This window comes from Eumetopias jubatus, unplaced genomic scaffold (genome assembly GCF_037043125.1).
Source record: "Eumetopias jubatus isolate StellerSeaLion01/CBP00866 unplaced genomic scaffold, mEumJub1_p1.0 scaffold_7, whole genome shotgun sequence".
In the NCBI taxonomy this organism is placed as follows: domain Eukaryota; kingdom Metazoa; phylum Chordata; class Mammalia; order Carnivora; family Otariidae; genus Eumetopias; species Eumetopias jubatus.
In genome coordinates, this window is record NW_028274813.1 from 83,529,283 (window position 1) to 83,546,572 (window position 17,290).

The following is a 17,290-nucleotide window of genomic DNA, read 5'->3' on the forward strand; positions in this document are numbered from 1 at the left end:
TGGGCTCAATCCCAGGACCTGGAGATCATGACCTGAGCTGAAATCAAGAGTCAGATGCTTAACCAACTGAGTCACCCAGGCGCCCCTAAAATAAATCTTAAAAAAAAAAAAAATCTTACATGTACACAAAAACCTGGGTATGAACATGTAATTGCCTCCAAATGGAAACAACCCAGATGTTTTTCAAGTGGTAAAGTGTGGTACATCCACACAATGGAATACTACTTAACAATAAAAAGGAACAAACTACTAATATGTGCTGCAGCATGGATGAATCTCAAATGCATTATGCTAAAAAGCCAGACTCAAACGCTGCATACTATACGGTTCTATTTATGTGATATTCTACAACAGGTCTGTGGTTGTTGGAGGATGGAGGGAGGGATATAAAGAGCACTAACTTCCTGAAAAGGCTAAAGATTATAAGAACACTACTTTTTTTAATACCAAAACAGTAACTCCTCTTGATCAAATGTAAATTTCAGCAATATTTATGGGGATGATAGAACTGTCCTATATCTTGATTGTGGGAATAGTTAAACTGTATGCATTTGTCAAATTCTTAGAATTTATGCATAAGAAAGGATAAAATGTACTATCTGTAAGTTACACCTTGGGTTTTTTTCCTTCAATTTTATTTATTTTTAATTTTATTTATTTTTATTTTTTAATCAGAGAGAGCAAGCGAGCGAGCACAAGCTGGGAGAGTGGCAGGCAGAGGGAAAAGCAGGCTCCCTGCTGAGCAAGGATTCCCGATGCGGGACTTGATCCGAAGACCTTAGGATCATGACCTGAGCTGAAGGCAGCCGCTTAACAAACTGAGCCACCCAGGCGTCCCTATTTATTTATTTTTTAAAGATTTCATGTATCAGCAAGAGAGAGAGAGAGAGAGAGCACGCACATGAGTGGAAGGAGGAGCAAAGGGAGAACAAGCAAACTCCCCACTGAGCACAGAGCCTATTGCAGGGCTCAATCCCAGGACCCAAGATCATAATCTCAGCTGAAGCCAGCTGCATAACTGACTGAGCCACCCAGGTGCCCCTGTTTTTGTTTTTGTTTTTTAAGATTTTATTTTTAAGTAATCTATACCCAATGGGGGCTCAAACGCACAACCCCAAGATCAAGAGGCATGCTCCACCAACTAAGCCAGCCAGGTGCCCCCTCAGGTTTTTAAAAGACAGTAAACACACATACTTATTGCTGTAATTTGCATTGGTCAATAGGAGTTTCTATTTTGGAATGAAAAAGTAGAGCGTTCTTATGATCTTCAGCCTTTTCAGGAAGTTGATGTGGTACCTCTCTTCAGTGAAATGAGAAGAGTAACATTTCATGACTACTTATGAAGGAAGAGAGCAGGTCAGCTGTTAATCTGAGAAGGTCATTTTCTCATTCTGGCCAGGGGAGTATACACCTAAAATAGAAAGAGACTGGAAGAAGAAAACAGATACTTTGTAGCAAGTCTATTATTTTAAAATCCATCTTGGCACTTGACTTATAATTGTATAGCACCATCATCATCAAGAAATAATACTACTAGTATTTATTAGTTGTATTTTTCTCTTTTTTGGCAGAAGGGAAAAATGTTTTAGATTGGTAAACCATGACTGAATTACAAGGTAGGGTCTGTCTGCCCTGGTTTGAATTCTGGCTCTATCATGTACGAGCTGTGTTACCCTGAGTAGGTTTCTAACCTCTCCTGCTGCTTAGTTTCTTTATCTTCAAATGGGGATGATGACAATACTTACTACCTTCAGGTTGTCATGAAGATTAAATGTTAGATACTTAGAAAAGTACTTGGTGCCTAGTAAGTACAGTATAATTTTGGACTGGTACTGATAATACAGAGGGTAAGAACCAGAGAAGTTTCCTTTTGTTGCATATTTGAGTGACTGAACTGAGTTGGTGAGAAGTAAGAGGAGAGAGGAACCATGTGAAAGCAAATTCTGGTTCTAGTCATGACACTTAGTGGCACATCCCTCCCCCTGTAATCTCTCATAAATCACCAGGACAAAGCAGAGGTGGTGAATGGGAACATTTGGGTTGTCAAATTAGGATACTGATGTAGATGCCAGAACACTTACTGCTTGTTGTCAGGCTCTGGATTAAACACCAAAAATATATTTATTTTCCCTCCTGGTTCAAGCATTCAAAATAAAAGATGATCTTAGAAGGGCGCCTGGGTGGCTCAGTTGGTTAAGCATCTGACTCTTGATCTCAGCTCAGGTCTTGATCTCGGGGTCAGGAGTTCAAGCCCCGCTCTGGGCTCCTTGTTGGGTATGGGGCCCCCCCAAAAAAAATTATCTTAGAAACTTGTAGTTTGTCAGCTTATTCAGAACAATCGCACAAATCCAGTTTTTCCATGATTTACAATAAGAGGATGCTTGGAGTATTAGCTATACCAGTTCGAACATTGAGCAAATTACCTTTGAAAATATGGTTCTCATATCAATTCCTAAGAGTCAGTACTTGTGTAGCTTATAGAGGAAATGGTGACAGTTTAGGAGTAACCTCCAGTTCAGTTTTCTAGTCATTTTTCCATTTCAGACATAACATTTCCCATTAAGAAGAAAGGGACAGATTTTGTCTTTAGTGCTTAGGAATACTGGCAGTCAGTCTATTCGTGATTAAAGTTCCCATGATGACAACTTTGAATTGAAAGCACAAAGAGGTGGAAGAGACCTAGGGAAGGGGGGCATTTGGCTATTCTTGAATGTTTTTTCTCTGTTGAGCCAAACTCATGTATCTACTTCTGCCCTGTTAGGAGCTCTTGTCCCTGGCAAAGCGGAAGCGAAGTGACTCTGAGGAGAAGGAGCCGCCTGTGAGTCAGCCTGCAGCCTCCTCAGACTCTGAGACATCCAACAGTGATGATGAGGTGGGTGTGGAGGGGCTCGGCCCCAGGACTGCGTGGTATTTGAGGCCCCTGAGGTGGTGACTCCTGACAGCCTCTTTTCCTTAAACGGAGACCTTACTGCCTAAGATCTACCAGAACTTCTTAGGGAAAGAAAATTGTGTAAGGAAAGCTCTCGAATTGTCATGTGTCCTTGTGCTTTCGGTTACCTGGTGGGCCCCTCTGCAGGGCACTTGCGGTCATCGTTTAGTGGCTTGTTTCCAGCCCTGTTGCAAAAGAAGACGCACAACCTGTTAGTCTTCATCTCTTTATTTTATCTATTTTTTGTCATTGTTTTCATTCCACTCTCATGTTAGAAAAGAAATTCTGGGGGCTCCTGGGTGGCTCAGTCAGTTAAGCATCGGACTCTTGATTTCAGCTCAGGTCATGATCTCAGGGCTATGAGATCGAGCCCCCTATTGGGCTCTGTGCTCAGCAAGGGGTCTGCATGAAGATTCTCTCCCTCTGCCCCTTCCCCCACTCATGTGCAAGTACTCTCTCAAATAAATAAAGAAATCTTAAAATTAAAAGAGAGGGCGCTTGGGTGGCTAAGTTGTTAAGTGTCTGTCTGCCTTCAGTTCAGGTCATGATCCCAGGGTCCTGGGATCGAGCCCCACGTCGGGCTCCCTGCTCTGCGGGAACCCTGCTTCTCCCTCTCCCACTCCCTCTGCTTGGGTTCCCTCTCTCACTATGTCCCTCTCTGTCAAATAAATAAATAAAATCTTAAAAAAAAGAGAGAATGCCATATGTTGGGGTACCTGGCTGGCTCAGTCAGTGGAGCATGCAGCTCTTGATCTTAGGGTCCTGAGTTGAAGTGCCCCCCCCACGTTGGGTATGGCTTAAAAAATAAATAAAATATTAAGAAAAAAAGAATGCCGTATGTTAGTGGGAAATACTTTAGCAAGACAAGAGGCTTTCTTTGGATAGATTGAATCAACAGCCTCAGGGTGATGGTGGTAATTTTTTTTTTTTTTTAAAGATTTTTATTTATTTGACAGAGAGAGATAGCGAGAGGAGTACAAGCAAGGGGCGTGAGAGAGGGAGAAGCAGGCTTGCCGCGGAGCAGGGAGCTCGATATGGGGCTCGATTCCAGGACCCTGGGATCAGGGCCTGAGCCGAAGGCAGACGCTTAACTACTGAGCCACCCAGGCGCCCCAGTGGTGGTGATTTTTTTTTTTTTTTTTTTTAAGATTTATTTGAGGGAGGGGTGGTAGTCAGAGGGAGAAGCAGACTCCCTGCTGAGCAGGGAGCGTGATGTGGGACTCGATCCCAGGACTCCAGGATCATGACCTGAGCCGAAGGCAGTCGCTTAACCAACTGAGCCACCCAGGCACCCCTAATGGTGGTGATTTTTAAGGAGGAATATTCAGCTGTTCATTGTTTAAACCAAGGTGACTTTCCCAACCTGCCCACTACCAAACAAGGTCGTAAAGGATCTAGAATTTTAATGGAAGAGAGGGATGAGGGGAAAGGTCTTTGAAGCCCTCCTACGTGTTCCTCATTTGATTTAAAATACTTTTTTTCCTTTAGTAATTTCCTGGAGAGAGGCCAGATAACTTTTCTGTTGAAGCTCATACCCTGCAGTCTTTGGGGGTGGGGTGGGAATAGATAGATAGATAGATAGATAGATAGATAGATAGATAGATAGATAGATGATAGATAGATAGATAGATAGATAGATAGATAGATTGATAGATTAGATAGATAGATAGATAGATAGTGAAGTCCCCCTCGGGGTTTGAACTCACCAACCCTGAGATCAAGACCCAAGCTGAGATTGAGTCAGACACTTAAGTGACTGAACCACACAGGTGCCCCTAGGAAAATATTTTTAACAGTGTATTTATTTTGTTTTAAAGTTCCACTAAAGTAAAAGATGTTTTTATTATAATGAAAGTTAATTAACATCTAGAATAATATTTACCAGTGCCCTGCATATGCAAATTAGGAGTGATTATATTCTGATTGACTGTAGTGAAGTTCTCTTAATCTTAAATAATTTAATCTAAAATTGCTTTCCACAGCAAGAGGTAGTGAAAATGTGGGGTTTTTTCTTTTGTTTATTTTTAATATACTATATTAACTAAAGGAACTATAATTCCTCTCAAACTGATAAAATAACTCAATCTGTTAGAAAAGCAGTAGGCTCTGTGAAGTAATTTTTTGCTTTTTTGTTGTTTTTCTTTTTTTCTTTTTTAAAGATTTTATTTATTTATTTGAGAGAGAGAATGAGAGAGCACATGAGAGGGGGGAGGGTCAGAGGGAGAAGCAGACTCCCTGCTGAGCAGGGAGCCCAATGCGGGACTCGATCTTGGGACTCCAGGATCATGACCTGAGCCAAAGGCAGTCGCTTAACCAACTGAGCCACCCAGGCGCCCACTTTTTTGTTTTTCTTAAAAAAATGCATAGACAGTACAGGAAAATGTTGAAATAATTCCCTTTCCCACCATTCCTACATGAACTACTTTTATTTTTCATGTTTCAAAAGTTAGCTTCTGTGGGTTCCCCCTTAATATCTGAGAAGTTTGAATCTGTGTTGCGTCTGGAATACCCTGTAACATGGTTATGGTCTTTGCAATTCCTTAAGATACAAGCAATAACTATCCTTTGAAGTATTTGGTTCCCCATAGTCCTGTCATTAGATCAAAGTCCTAGGTATGCGGTTACTGTAGGGAGTCCCTTTATCCTTTTTAGCTGCTTCTACCAGAAGGGCAGAGTGTGTGTCAACCTCCTAGCATTAGAGGAGTCCAAAACTTGTAATAGAGTAGATCCAGCGTTTCTAAAAGCTTTTACAGCCTACAGTTCCCTGTGTCACTCACAGCTACTTAACCAAGTCTAAATGTCCTCACCTTAGAACGCAACCCAACTGCTTATGCGCTTGTTAGAGAACAAGCTGACACGCAAGCGGCACCCTGCTCCCTGAGACTTTGAATAACTTTCCCCCACAAGGTTTTTTGCTCTTGCTGCTGTCTCCAGGTCCCAGGCTCTACTCCAATCTCCTTCCCCCCGCCCTCACTCGGAATAGCAGCCTCTATAACACGGTCATTCTGAAAGGTGCCTCTTTGGTTTGCATTATCATATCAGTCTTTGGCCCAGGCTACTAGCTTAGCACAGATCACCTCAAAGTTAGGGTGCATATTTCATTAACTTGGACAGTTAAACAAACTGTCCAAAAAGATTAAAATACTTTTTTAAAAAAATCCTCGGGACACCTGGGTGGCCGGCCAGTCAGTTAAACGTCTGCCTTCAGCTCAGGTCATGATCCTAGGGTCCTGGGATCGAGTCCCGCATCGGGCTCCTTGCTCAGCACAGAGGCTACTTCTCCCTCTGCCTGCCGCTCCCCCTGCTTGTACTCTCATGCTCTCTTTGCTCTCTCTCTCTCTGGCAAATAAATAAATTTTAAAAAAATCTTTAAAAAAAGGAAATCCTGGGCACCTGGGTGGCTGAGTCATTAAGCATCTGCCTTCGGCTCAGGTCATGATCCCAGGGTCCTGGGATCAAGTCCCACATCGGGCTCCCTGCTCAGCGGGAGGCCTGCTTCTCCCTCTCCCACTCCCCCTACTTGTGTTCCTGCTCTCGCTGTCACTCTCTGTCAAATAAATAAATAAAATCTTTAAAAAAAATAAAAAAAAATAAAAAAAGGAAATCCTGCCAACTCCTGGAGAACTCAGTGGTATTACTCTGAACTCAGAATTATGGCTGCCTTAAAGATACTCTAAGGTAGGTAGGGAACTTCTGCAAGATCCTTAGCATGCGAAGTTTGAGGCAGAGGCTTTTGCTTTTTTTTCCCCTCTCTCGTGATGTTCATACATCGCTGTAGGTAAAAACCACATACTGAAGTAATTTACTGTGTCTTCTGATTCCTGCTATGGCGCTTATATCCGTATGACCTACAACATAGCCTTTTTGGAATTTGGTTGTTCAAGTTGCAGTTCCCAGTTAGGTAAAGTCTATGATCTAACTTCTGTTCCAGAAGCTACTCTGGAGTTTTTTTTTTAAATACACCTTCCAGCCCTTCTCCCCTTCCACTCTTTTATTGTTCGTTATTATTAGTAAGCCATGAATACTGGTAGAAGTATGTCAGTCCCTTCAGATTTGCTAGGACAGAAAACTGGTCAAGAACAACTGAGTTAGAAAGCTAATGGGTGGTTTGTTAAAAGGGTAGACATGCCCTAAGTTCAGAGCCAGAAGGTATCTAGCTAATTAATCAGGGGCAGTAGAAGAGGGGGAGAGAGAGAAGTTAATGGACATTTCCTATGCAGAAGAAACTGGTACATTGGACATAAAGCATAAGGTTCAAGTAGGGAAGGAATAGTAGGTATTTCGTGTGTAGTATCTTTGCAGGGAGGAAAACCTAACTTTAATGAAAGAGAATATACTTGTATATTATGTTTGGTGAAGAGATTATTCTTAGTGATATCTTGGGACACATGTGAAAATAAGATGCAGGACTCTTTCTGTAAGGCTTACATTGCCCAAGCCTGGGAAATTGGAAAGCGCACTTCAGTGGTAGGTCATAAGACCATGGTGTGGCATTTTGGTGCTGTCACTTCCTGTCCCTGAAAGCATTTGATAGGAAAAACACCACCAAGGGTGCAAACAGGAGTGACAGGGAGGAAAAATAACAGGGAGGAGGAGAGAGCTAGCACCACTCATTCACACGATGGGATTAAAAAAAAAAAAAAAAAGGCCCAAACAAAAATGTCCATTTGTTAGAACAGAGTCCTAAATCAAATAGTTCAGAATCCTTTTTTTTTTTTTAAGATTTTATTTTTTAGCGGGGGGGTGGGTGGGGGCTGGGGAGGAGCAAAAGGGAGGGAGAGAAAATCTCAAGCAAACTCCCTGCCGAGTGGGGATCCCTACACTGGGTTTTATGTCACGACTGAGAGATCATGACCTGAGCCGAAATCAAGAGTTGGATGCCTAACCGACTGTGCCACCCAGGCGCCCCCAAGAATCCTTTTCAAAAACATGGTGGATCGTGTGCCTGGCTGCTCAGTTGGCGGAGCATGTGACTCTTGATCTTGGGGTTGTGAGTTCAAGCCCTACATTGGATTTAGAGATTACTTAAAGATAAAAATCTTGGGGCACCTGGGTGGCTCAATTGGTTGAGTGTCTGCCTTCAGCTCAGGTCATGATCTCAGGGTTCTGGGATCAAGCCCCATGTCAGCTCCCTGCTCAGTGGAGAGTTTGCTCCATCTCCCCCCGCTCATGCTCTCTTTCTTTCTTTTTCTTTTTTTTACGGTTTTATTTATTCATTTGACAGAGAGAGACACAGCAAGAGAGGGAACACAAGCAGGGGAAGTGGGAGAGGGAGAAGCAAGCTTCCCACTGAGCGGGGAGCGCTACATGGGGCTTGATCCCAGGACCCTGGGATCATGACCTGAGCCAAAGGCAGATGCCTAATGACTGAGCCACCCAGGTGCCCCCATGCTCTCTTTCAAATAAATAAAATCTTTTAAAAATAATTAATTAAAAATAAAAATCATTTAAAAAAAACCCACAAAAAACATGGTGGATCTCATAGAAACAGCTACAGCTAGATAAGAAGGAAGCCCCGATTTCCTTATTATGAGTAAAAATCACATTAAAAAACCAACACCCTTTTTTTATTGTTCAGAATTGAATAAAACTACATTAGACAAAGTAAGGAACAGCTGAATTATCTTCTAACACCCTCTGCCTAAGTGAGAGTTATTTTTTAAAGTTTCATGTATAGTCTTGTTTGCAGCATTTTTGAGAAATAAAAGCATTTGGCCCAGCCCTGTAGTTCAGTACTTGTCACACCTGTTTTTTCTTTCCACTTGCCTCTTTGAAGACTTTGCTCTCCTCTTGCTTTTCCCCCATTTCATTTTGCTCTACTTTCTTTCTGAGGCTTCTTCCTTCTCTTTTTCTTATCTGATCTTTCAGATTCTCTCATTTGGATCTATTTGCGTTCCTATTCCCACCCTGTTATCTCTTGCTGGTTCCAGTATTTTTATTAATAGAACATTTTGAAAATGATACAACTTATAAATTCATTTAGTAACAGCTTCTTCGGGAAGTCGACCTAGATATCCAAGAGCATTTTGTGAGTGCTTTACCATACAGATAATACTTAATTAGCACAAGCTCTCAAGAAAGGCCTTCCTTGCTAAGATAATATTTCCCTGTGTGTATATTGGTTTAGTGGAGTTTCCATACACACCATACCTCTGGAACAAGATGTTACACGTAGATGAATTACCCCAGTACTGAAACTAAATCTTTTTTTTTTTTTAAAGATTTTATTTATTTACTTGAGAGAGAGAGAAAGAGAGAGAGCACGAGAGGGAAGAGGGTCAGAGGGGGAGCCTGATGCGGGACCCGATCGCGGGACTCCAGGATCATGACCTGAGCCGAAGGCAGTCGCTTAACCAACTGAGCCACCCAGGCGCCCTGAAACTAAATCTTTGAAAATCCAGAAAATCATTGTAGTTGCAAAATTTTTTGATAGATATTACTATATATGGTTGTTTTTCTTGCTGATTTAGTCATGATTATGAATGGCAGTTCTTGTATTGTGAAATAAGGACTTCCAAAATATTGAGCTGTGTGTAGTGCATTTTACACCTTTTCTTTCTCCTCTGTGAATGTTAGTAAGAAGTGGCCATTGTTCTCCTCTTTTGGTAGTCTTTCTACTCCCAACTTCCTGCATCTGATCTCAGGGGTCAGGAACAGGTGACCCGCTACAGTTTAGGTCAGAATACTCTGCTTTAGTACTTGATTTTAGCAACAGCTATGTGGATTGCTTACAAGCCTTTTTTTTTTTTTTTTAACATCTTGGTCCTTGGCTATGTAGATATAACCATACAGTAGCACCTCATTTATCTAGACACCATAAAATCTCATCATAAGAATTTGGGAAGGGCACCTGGGTGGCTCAGTCGTTAAGCGTCTGCCTTCAGCTCAGGTCATGATCCCAGGGTCCTGGGATCGAGTCCCACATCGGGCTCCGTGCTCAGCGGGAAGCCTGCTTCTCCCTCTCCCACTCCCCCTGCTTGTGTTCCTGCTCTCGCTGTCTCTCTCTGTCAAATAAATAAATAAAATCTTAAAAAAAAAAAAATTGGGGAAAAAATGAAGTGATTTTCATGGACCACTTGCTCAAACTTGTTTACATTCTGACACTTCCACCAAGCAGTGGAATGGAGGTACTGATTATCTTTTACATTTTTTTGTATGACTGCTGTTTCACTTTTGTTTTTGTCTCCATAATCAGGGTGCAAGTTTTTGTGACTGAATGTAGGGATTATTCTGTGTGTTTTCCAGTTAAATATATGTGATTGATTACAGAATACAGTAGTAGCTTTTGTACTTTAATTACACAGTAGAAGGAAAAAGAAAGCTGAGCTACCCTTCAAGTCCTTTAGCTATCCTTCATACTCTTTAATATTCTGTTAAATTGCATTTACTCTTCAACTCTGCTGACCCTTTTCCACCTTCAGGGAAAAAAACATAATCAGGGGCACCTGGGTGGCTCAGTTGGTTGGGCGACTGCCTTCGGCTCGGGTCATGATCCTGGAGTCCCGGGATCGAGTCCCACATTGGGCTCCCTGCTTAGCGGAGAGTCTGCTTCTCCCTCTGACCCTCCCCCCTCTTGTGCTCTCTCTCTCTCTCTCTCTCTCTCTCTCTCTCAAATAAATAAAATCTTAAAAAAAAAAAAAGAAAACATCAGTAACCATGTCCTCACCACATACCTCTTTGCTGGCCACTAGTTAAGGTCTAGAATGACGACTACAGAATCCTTTTGATAGTTGCGTTGACTTAGTATACCACCTCATGAAGAATCCTACAACTTTAAAAATCCAAGAGGTCATAGAGATCATCTGGACTCCCCTAATTCAGAAATGATACTAAAACAGGCTAAAAGAAGTTCTGATTTCCTTTTCCCATCATAAAATAATATCCTGCCTTTATATAGAACTTCATGGTTTCTGATGTGCTCTGTGTACTTCTATTCTTTCTCCTTTGAGTCTCAAACTCTGCTGATAGGTGGTCAAGGTAATATTATTATTCCTACTTTACAGATAAGGTAACACTCTCAGGTGAAGGGCTTGGGCTGTATTCCAGTTCTTTTAACCCCTGATCCCAGTGTAGTTTATCACTAGCCCACCTGTTCTTCAGCACTACTAACCTCAGTGTATTTCATTTTACTTGTAAATTCATTTCAAAGTAACTGCCCTGCTGTGATTTCTACTCTGGATCCTGAGACCTCGAATATGATCTTCCTTGCCCATTAGAGATAACCTCTCTGAAATCTTGAAGTTTCTGCCTCAGGATGTTCAAAATTCTGCATCTCAATACTACCCAAGTCCAGAACAATCGCTTGCCACCCCATGTTCCTCCGGTCTGTCAGCTGCTTCCCAGAGTAGGCCCAGCCTACACCACCCCCACACACTAAAGCTGGTACAGGGTTGTGTGGTACTAACCCTCCTTATATCATTAGATCATGCTGCCCGTTATAGTATCTGTTACATCAGCGAGAGTCAGTGCTCATTTTAATTCAGTAGTTAAGAACACATCTTCTTTCCAGTCTCTGTTTGAGGTTTTCTTAACTGCTTGTCTACATGACGCTTCCCTGATGGTGAGTGTGGGCCTGCCTCCACATAGAAGGCCCAGGCGAACAGGAAGTCATGTGTGTGACGCTCCTGACTGGCAATGCATCCTTGCCCTTGCCCACATTGTTTTTGAGCACCTGTCACTGGGGACGCTCTGGCCTTTGTACTCAGACGCCCATCCGCAGGCACTTACCTTTCCATGCTTGCCTTCCATGTGCCACGTCCAAGGTCACAGCAGAGCCTGCCTTTCAGTAGAGTCACAGTTCCCAAAACACATTTTAAAATACCAGTCAGGGGGCACCTGGGTGGCGCAGTCGATTAAGCACCTGGCTCTTGGTCTTGGTTTCAGCTCAGGTCATGATCTCACAGGTCCTGAGATGGAGCGCCGCCTGGGGCTCCGTGCTCAGCAGGGAGTCTGTTTGAAGGTCCTCTCCCTCTGCCCCTCCCCCCAGTCACGCTCGCGTACACACACTTTCCCTCTCTAAAATAAGTCTTTAAAAAAATAAAAAATAAAATGCCAGGTCATTTCCTGTACTCTCTGCTGGATGGGGAGAGCCTAAGAGTATTCCTTTAATCCTGTCCTTTATTCTTTAGACTCCATTTACTGCCACACTCTGGCAATGAAAGAAGGATTCATTTACCTTCTGTCTTAGAGTCAACAGAGCAAGTCTTTTGCAGGGACCGGGGAGCAACCTCTGGGCTATATAACTGATTAAGATATTTCTGTATTGATGTTACCTGCCATAAGCTTTAACCCTGTCCTTTATGGTTTATCAGAGACCGTGATCTTGGGAGAAGAGATGCTGGACAAATATTTCAAATAGGTGCTTAGACCAAAACCATTCAGGAACCTGTAGTTTATGGGAGTAAAAGTCAAATATGACAAATGTGATCTGCGACTAATATAACACTGTATGTCAACTATACTGGAATCAAAATAGAATAAAATAAACAAAAAACAAATGTGATCTATTCTCCAGGAAAAAAAAATCTTTGGAAGATGATTGGAACTCATTTGAGTGTCTTTCTCTATATTAAATAATAATACATAAATAATAGACTGGCCCCCACATTTTAAGTGATTATTTATCTTTGGGTGGTGAAATACAAGTAATTTTTTTAAAGACTTATTTATTTTAGAGAGAGAGAGAGAGAGAGAGCATGAGCAGGAGGGACAGAGGGAGAGAGAATCTCAAGTAGACTGTGCTGAGCATGGAGCCTGTCATGGGGCCTGATCTCACGACCCTGAGATCACCACCTGAGCCAAAACCAAGAGTCGGACGCTTAACCATCTGTGCCACCCAGCATCCCCAAGTGATTTTTTTTTTAAAACTTTAAAAATACTTTTGTAGGTTTTCAAAGATTCATATAATGAGCATATATTGTTTTTAAAATTCGATTTTAAAGTTGTATCAAAAATAAGATACTTTTTTAGAAAGTAAATATACAAACAGCTTAATCCAGCTTCTCAGTACTGAAAGGCATATTCATAAGAATTTGTATTTTTTATTTTTTTACTTTCTAAAAGATTTACTTATATATTTTTATTTTAGAGAGAGAGAGCATGAGCCAGGAGAGGGGCGGAAATCTCCAGCAGCCTCCCTGCTGAGCACGGAGTCTGTTGGAGCCCGTTGCAGGGCTCAGTCTCACAATCCTGAGATGATGACCTGAGATGGAATCGAGTCAGTCACTTAACCGACTGAGCCACCCAGGTGCCCCAAGATTTTGTATTTTAAAGTAAAGTCATGTACATACAATTCCCCTAAAACCCTGTCACATATATGTGACGCTGGTTGTCAGTGGCATGGCAGACCCTTTTGAGTCATTGTCATGGGAGATGAAGGTGGTTTTATTGTCTCATTTCTTTTGAAGTTGCTGGAAGGAAAAAAACGAGGTTCCCTTCCCACTCAGATTTAGCCAGGAAAGCCCTTTTGAAGTCGAAACATTTTATTTTCTTCTATTTTTACTCTTATCTTTCCTCCTTCTCCCCCAAGGGATAAATAGCATAAACTGCAAATGAGTGACAGTTGCTAGACTCAGGCAGTGGCAGATTGAAGCAGATAGAGGGGGGAAGGATAAGGAAGCCGGGTAGCTTCCTGGCACATCCTGTATTCGACTCACCTGTGTGACCTGATTTAACATTCACCTTTTTTGCTCTCATAGAAACTTTTTCCCCCTTCTAGGGAGTTCAGAATTGACTCTGTTGCACATGAGAAACTGCAACCTGTAGGCAGAAATAGACCTAGCCACTCTTAACACACATGTGACACTGGTAGCTCAATCTTTACCCTCTTGGCTTCTTCATATTCCCATTGGTAGAATTACCAAGGGCCAAGACACACTGGAAGAGGTTTCATAACCAACCAGTAACTATTGACTACTTATTATGTGTGTAGGTGTGCTATTTCTTGTAACCAAAGCCCATACAAAAGGTGTTTTATACATTATTGCCTGTAGAAATATGTGTATTGTCAGCATGGGAAGTTGATACATTTTAGCTCAGTTGACTAAGAAATTGAACCCTTTCGCCTCTTTTGAATTCTTCCAAACTGACCTAAAAATTATCTTCCTTGAGTGATTAAAGTTTGAAATGGTTGAAAAGTAGGCTTTAGGGGCACCTGGGTAGCTCGGTCGTTAAGCGTCTGCCTTTGGCTCAGGTCATGATTCCGGTGTCCTGGGATCGAGCCCCACATCGGGCTCCCTGCTCGGCGGGAAGCCTGCTTCTCCCTCTCCCACTCCCCCTGCTTGTGTTCCCTCTCTCGCTGTCTCTCTCTCTCTCTGTCAAATAAATAAATAAAATCTTAAAAAAAAAAAAAAGTAGGCTTTAGAGGAGAAGCATTGGGATTTCTTACTAAATAATAATCTAGGTGTTAAAATGTTAAAGTTTGAGGGGTAAATTCACTTAATAAAGAAAAGTTGCTCTTTACTCATTTAATATATCATTCTTGAACATGTGACTTTTTTTTTCACTTTTCCCTTCTTCCTAGCTCTTAAGTACAAAAATAAGTGTCAATTAAAATAAGAGTAGGGGCGGCTGGGTGGCTCAGTTGGTTAAGCGTCTGACTCTTGGTTTCAGCTCAGGTCATGCATGATCTCAGGGTCCTGGGATCGAGCCCCGCATCAGGCTCCCCACTTAGCAGGGAGTCTGCTGTTCTCCCTCTCTCTCTCTGCCCCTCCCCCTGCTCATGTGCATGCACGTGTGCGCACTCTTCTCTCTTTGTCTCTCTCAAATTTTTAAAAAAAATAAGAGTAAATTAAAATGTGAAAGGGATTTTAATTCTTTGATTTTTCAGTACTTTAATCTGGCAGACTGTGGGCTTTTAAGAATAGCTCATAAGGACCTTTCTAAGATGGAAACTCCACCAGAACTACCCCTCCACCACCCCCCAAAAATACCCCCAAAATAAATTTACTTCTGATCTTAACTACTGTGAGGTAGGAAATCAATTTATGATCACATTATAGGAGTAACAAAGACTTTGTACTTTTGTTAAATAGTAGATGTAGAAATTTTCTCTTAATACCAGATCTGTAATTCAGTGTGATGCTAGAAAAATGATTATTTTTTGTGGTACATAAAATAAAGCTCCCAAGGAAAGTATTTTTCACCTAAAATCATCCTCCTAAATTTGGCAAGTTAAACTATCAAATGAGGTATGGTTTAATATAACCAGATAGTTAAATCTTTTTTTTTTTTAAAGCTTTATTTATTTATTTGAGGGGGATGAGAGGGAGAGGGAGAAAGAGAGTCTTTTTTTTTAAATAATTTTTATTGTTATGTTAATCACCATACATTACATCATTAGTTTTTGATGTAGTGTTCCATGATTCATTGTTTGTGCATAACACCCAGTGCTCCACGCAGAACGTGCCCTCTTTAATACCCATCACCAGGCTAACCCATCCCCCCACTCCCCTCCCCTAGGGAGAAAGAGAGTCTTAAGCCGCCTCTGTGCTGGGTAGAGCCCAACACAGGGCTCGATCTCACAACCCTGAGATCATGACCTGAGCCGAAACTAAGAGTCGGGTGCTTAACACACTGCACTACCCAGGCACCCCAATATAGCCAAATAGTTTTCGTGAATTTTTAAAACAACCATATAGTCTTTCATTTTTACGATTAAAGTGCTTGATGGAGACAATTTTACTGGCCTTGAGGTGACTGTGTATTGCCTGCCTGTTATTTGTTAACCCAAATTGCAAGCTCCTTATGTCTTTAGGATCTCCTGCTTATGATCCAATTTAAACATTATGTTGTAGTGTTACATACGCAGATTAAAAAGATGCACACACGTATATATATTTAATAATAGAGTTTACTCTCTGCCTCCCTGTGGTTGGTACCAGCACTACCATCCATGCCAGGGATTGGCCTTCATCCTTTCTCCTGTGCTTTCTGCAGCTTTCTCCTGCTAACAAGCTTTATTCCCTGCCTTCCTGGGACCCACTCCAGAACTAAACCATCCTCTGTGTATTGAAACCCAGACATACCAACCTCTAGCAATGACTGCCGTCTGTGTCACAAGAAACATTAGAAGCTATGTTCTGTACCGAGTTAGCTCAGTTGACTTGTCGTAAGGTTCATATCTTTGTTTTTCCATTGTGATTAAAAAGTACATTATTTAAATTTTATCTTTGTTATATCCATTATCTACCATCTCTAAGAAATTGCAAACTAGAACTTACGAAGTTTTAAGCAAGGTTTGGGAAAAAAATCCGTCTTTCTTCATATACAATATATTTGTTTTGGGTTGAAAGCAGTAGAGACTCTTGTAATCATTTTGATGGATATCAGAGACTCGACTCTTGACTCTTACAGCTTTTCCCAATAAAGTCCTTGTTTTAGTTTTCCTTTTTCTTTTTTCATTGTAGTGGACATTTGGGAGCAATAAAAATAAGAAGAAAGGAAAGGCCAGAAAAATAGAGAAGAAAGGAACCATGAAGAAACAAGCCAACAAAACTGCTTCCTCAGGCAGTTCGGATAAAGACAGTTCTGCTGAGAGCTCAGCCCCTGAGGAAGGTGAGCCAGGTGGCCCAGGCCTGGGGGTGAACTCCCACTCTTGTCAGGTTGAAGCTACAGAGTCAGAAATGGGGCGGGGCAGTGGGGGGCGTGGACAGGTCTGCATTACAGCATGGCCTCCATGTTTACCGCACTGGTCCATAACCTTCTCAGTGGTCATGGATCCTTTGAGAATCTGAAGCAAGAAAAATACACAATTCCCAAGGGTTAGTGAGGCCCTTAAAGTCCATCCAGCAAACCCATGAGGAGTCCCTGCATTAGAGTCTCAACTCACTTTACCCTGAGTGTATTCTCTTTCCTTTTTCTTGGTTATACATGCATGGTCTGGCTGAGGAGGAAAATCCTTGAACCAGATACAAAACTCAGTGAAAAAAATGTTCTTATTTTGAAACCAGTTCCAGAATTTTTGTTGACACTGGAATGAAAGTGAACTTGTTCCGGGACTAGAATGATACACCTTACGTTTATTTTAAGAAATAACATTTATTAAAACCTGGTTTTAAGCACATTGCCTGTGAACGTTAGCTCAAAGTGAGTTAAGTAAATTCTTATTAAATTGCTAGTTTAACTTAATACTCATTTGTGATGTATACTGCCTTTTTCCATCACCCTTTATCCTGTCAAGATCCAGTTCCATTGAGAATTCACCAGTCAGTGTAATGACTCATTAAAACATTGAATATTTTAAATGTCAACTAATAAATATAGAAGAAATTATTGAAAATCACCATTTTTCAACCTTCATGGTGATAACTGATTTACTTAAGAATTATGAGTCTTAGGAGCACCTGGGTGGCTCAGTCAGTT

At 41.5% G+C, this 17,290-nt stretch overlaps 1 protein-coding gene across 1 annotated transcript in view; it reads left to right on the plus strand.

The window, feature by feature from the left end:
- Window positions 1-17,290, plus strand: part of RTF1 (RTF1 homolog, Paf1/RNA polymerase II complex component) — a 50,246-nt gene that overhangs the window by 10,652 nt on the left and 22,304 nt on the right. The window contains exons 2-3 of the mRNA XM_088024730.1: window positions 2,762-2,872; window positions 16,336-16,483. Coding sequence (XP_087880856.1) covers window positions 2,762-2,872; window positions 16,336-16,483 — 259 coding nt within the window. The remainder of the gene's footprint in view (window positions 1-2,761; window positions 2,873-16,335; window positions 16,484-17,290) is intronic.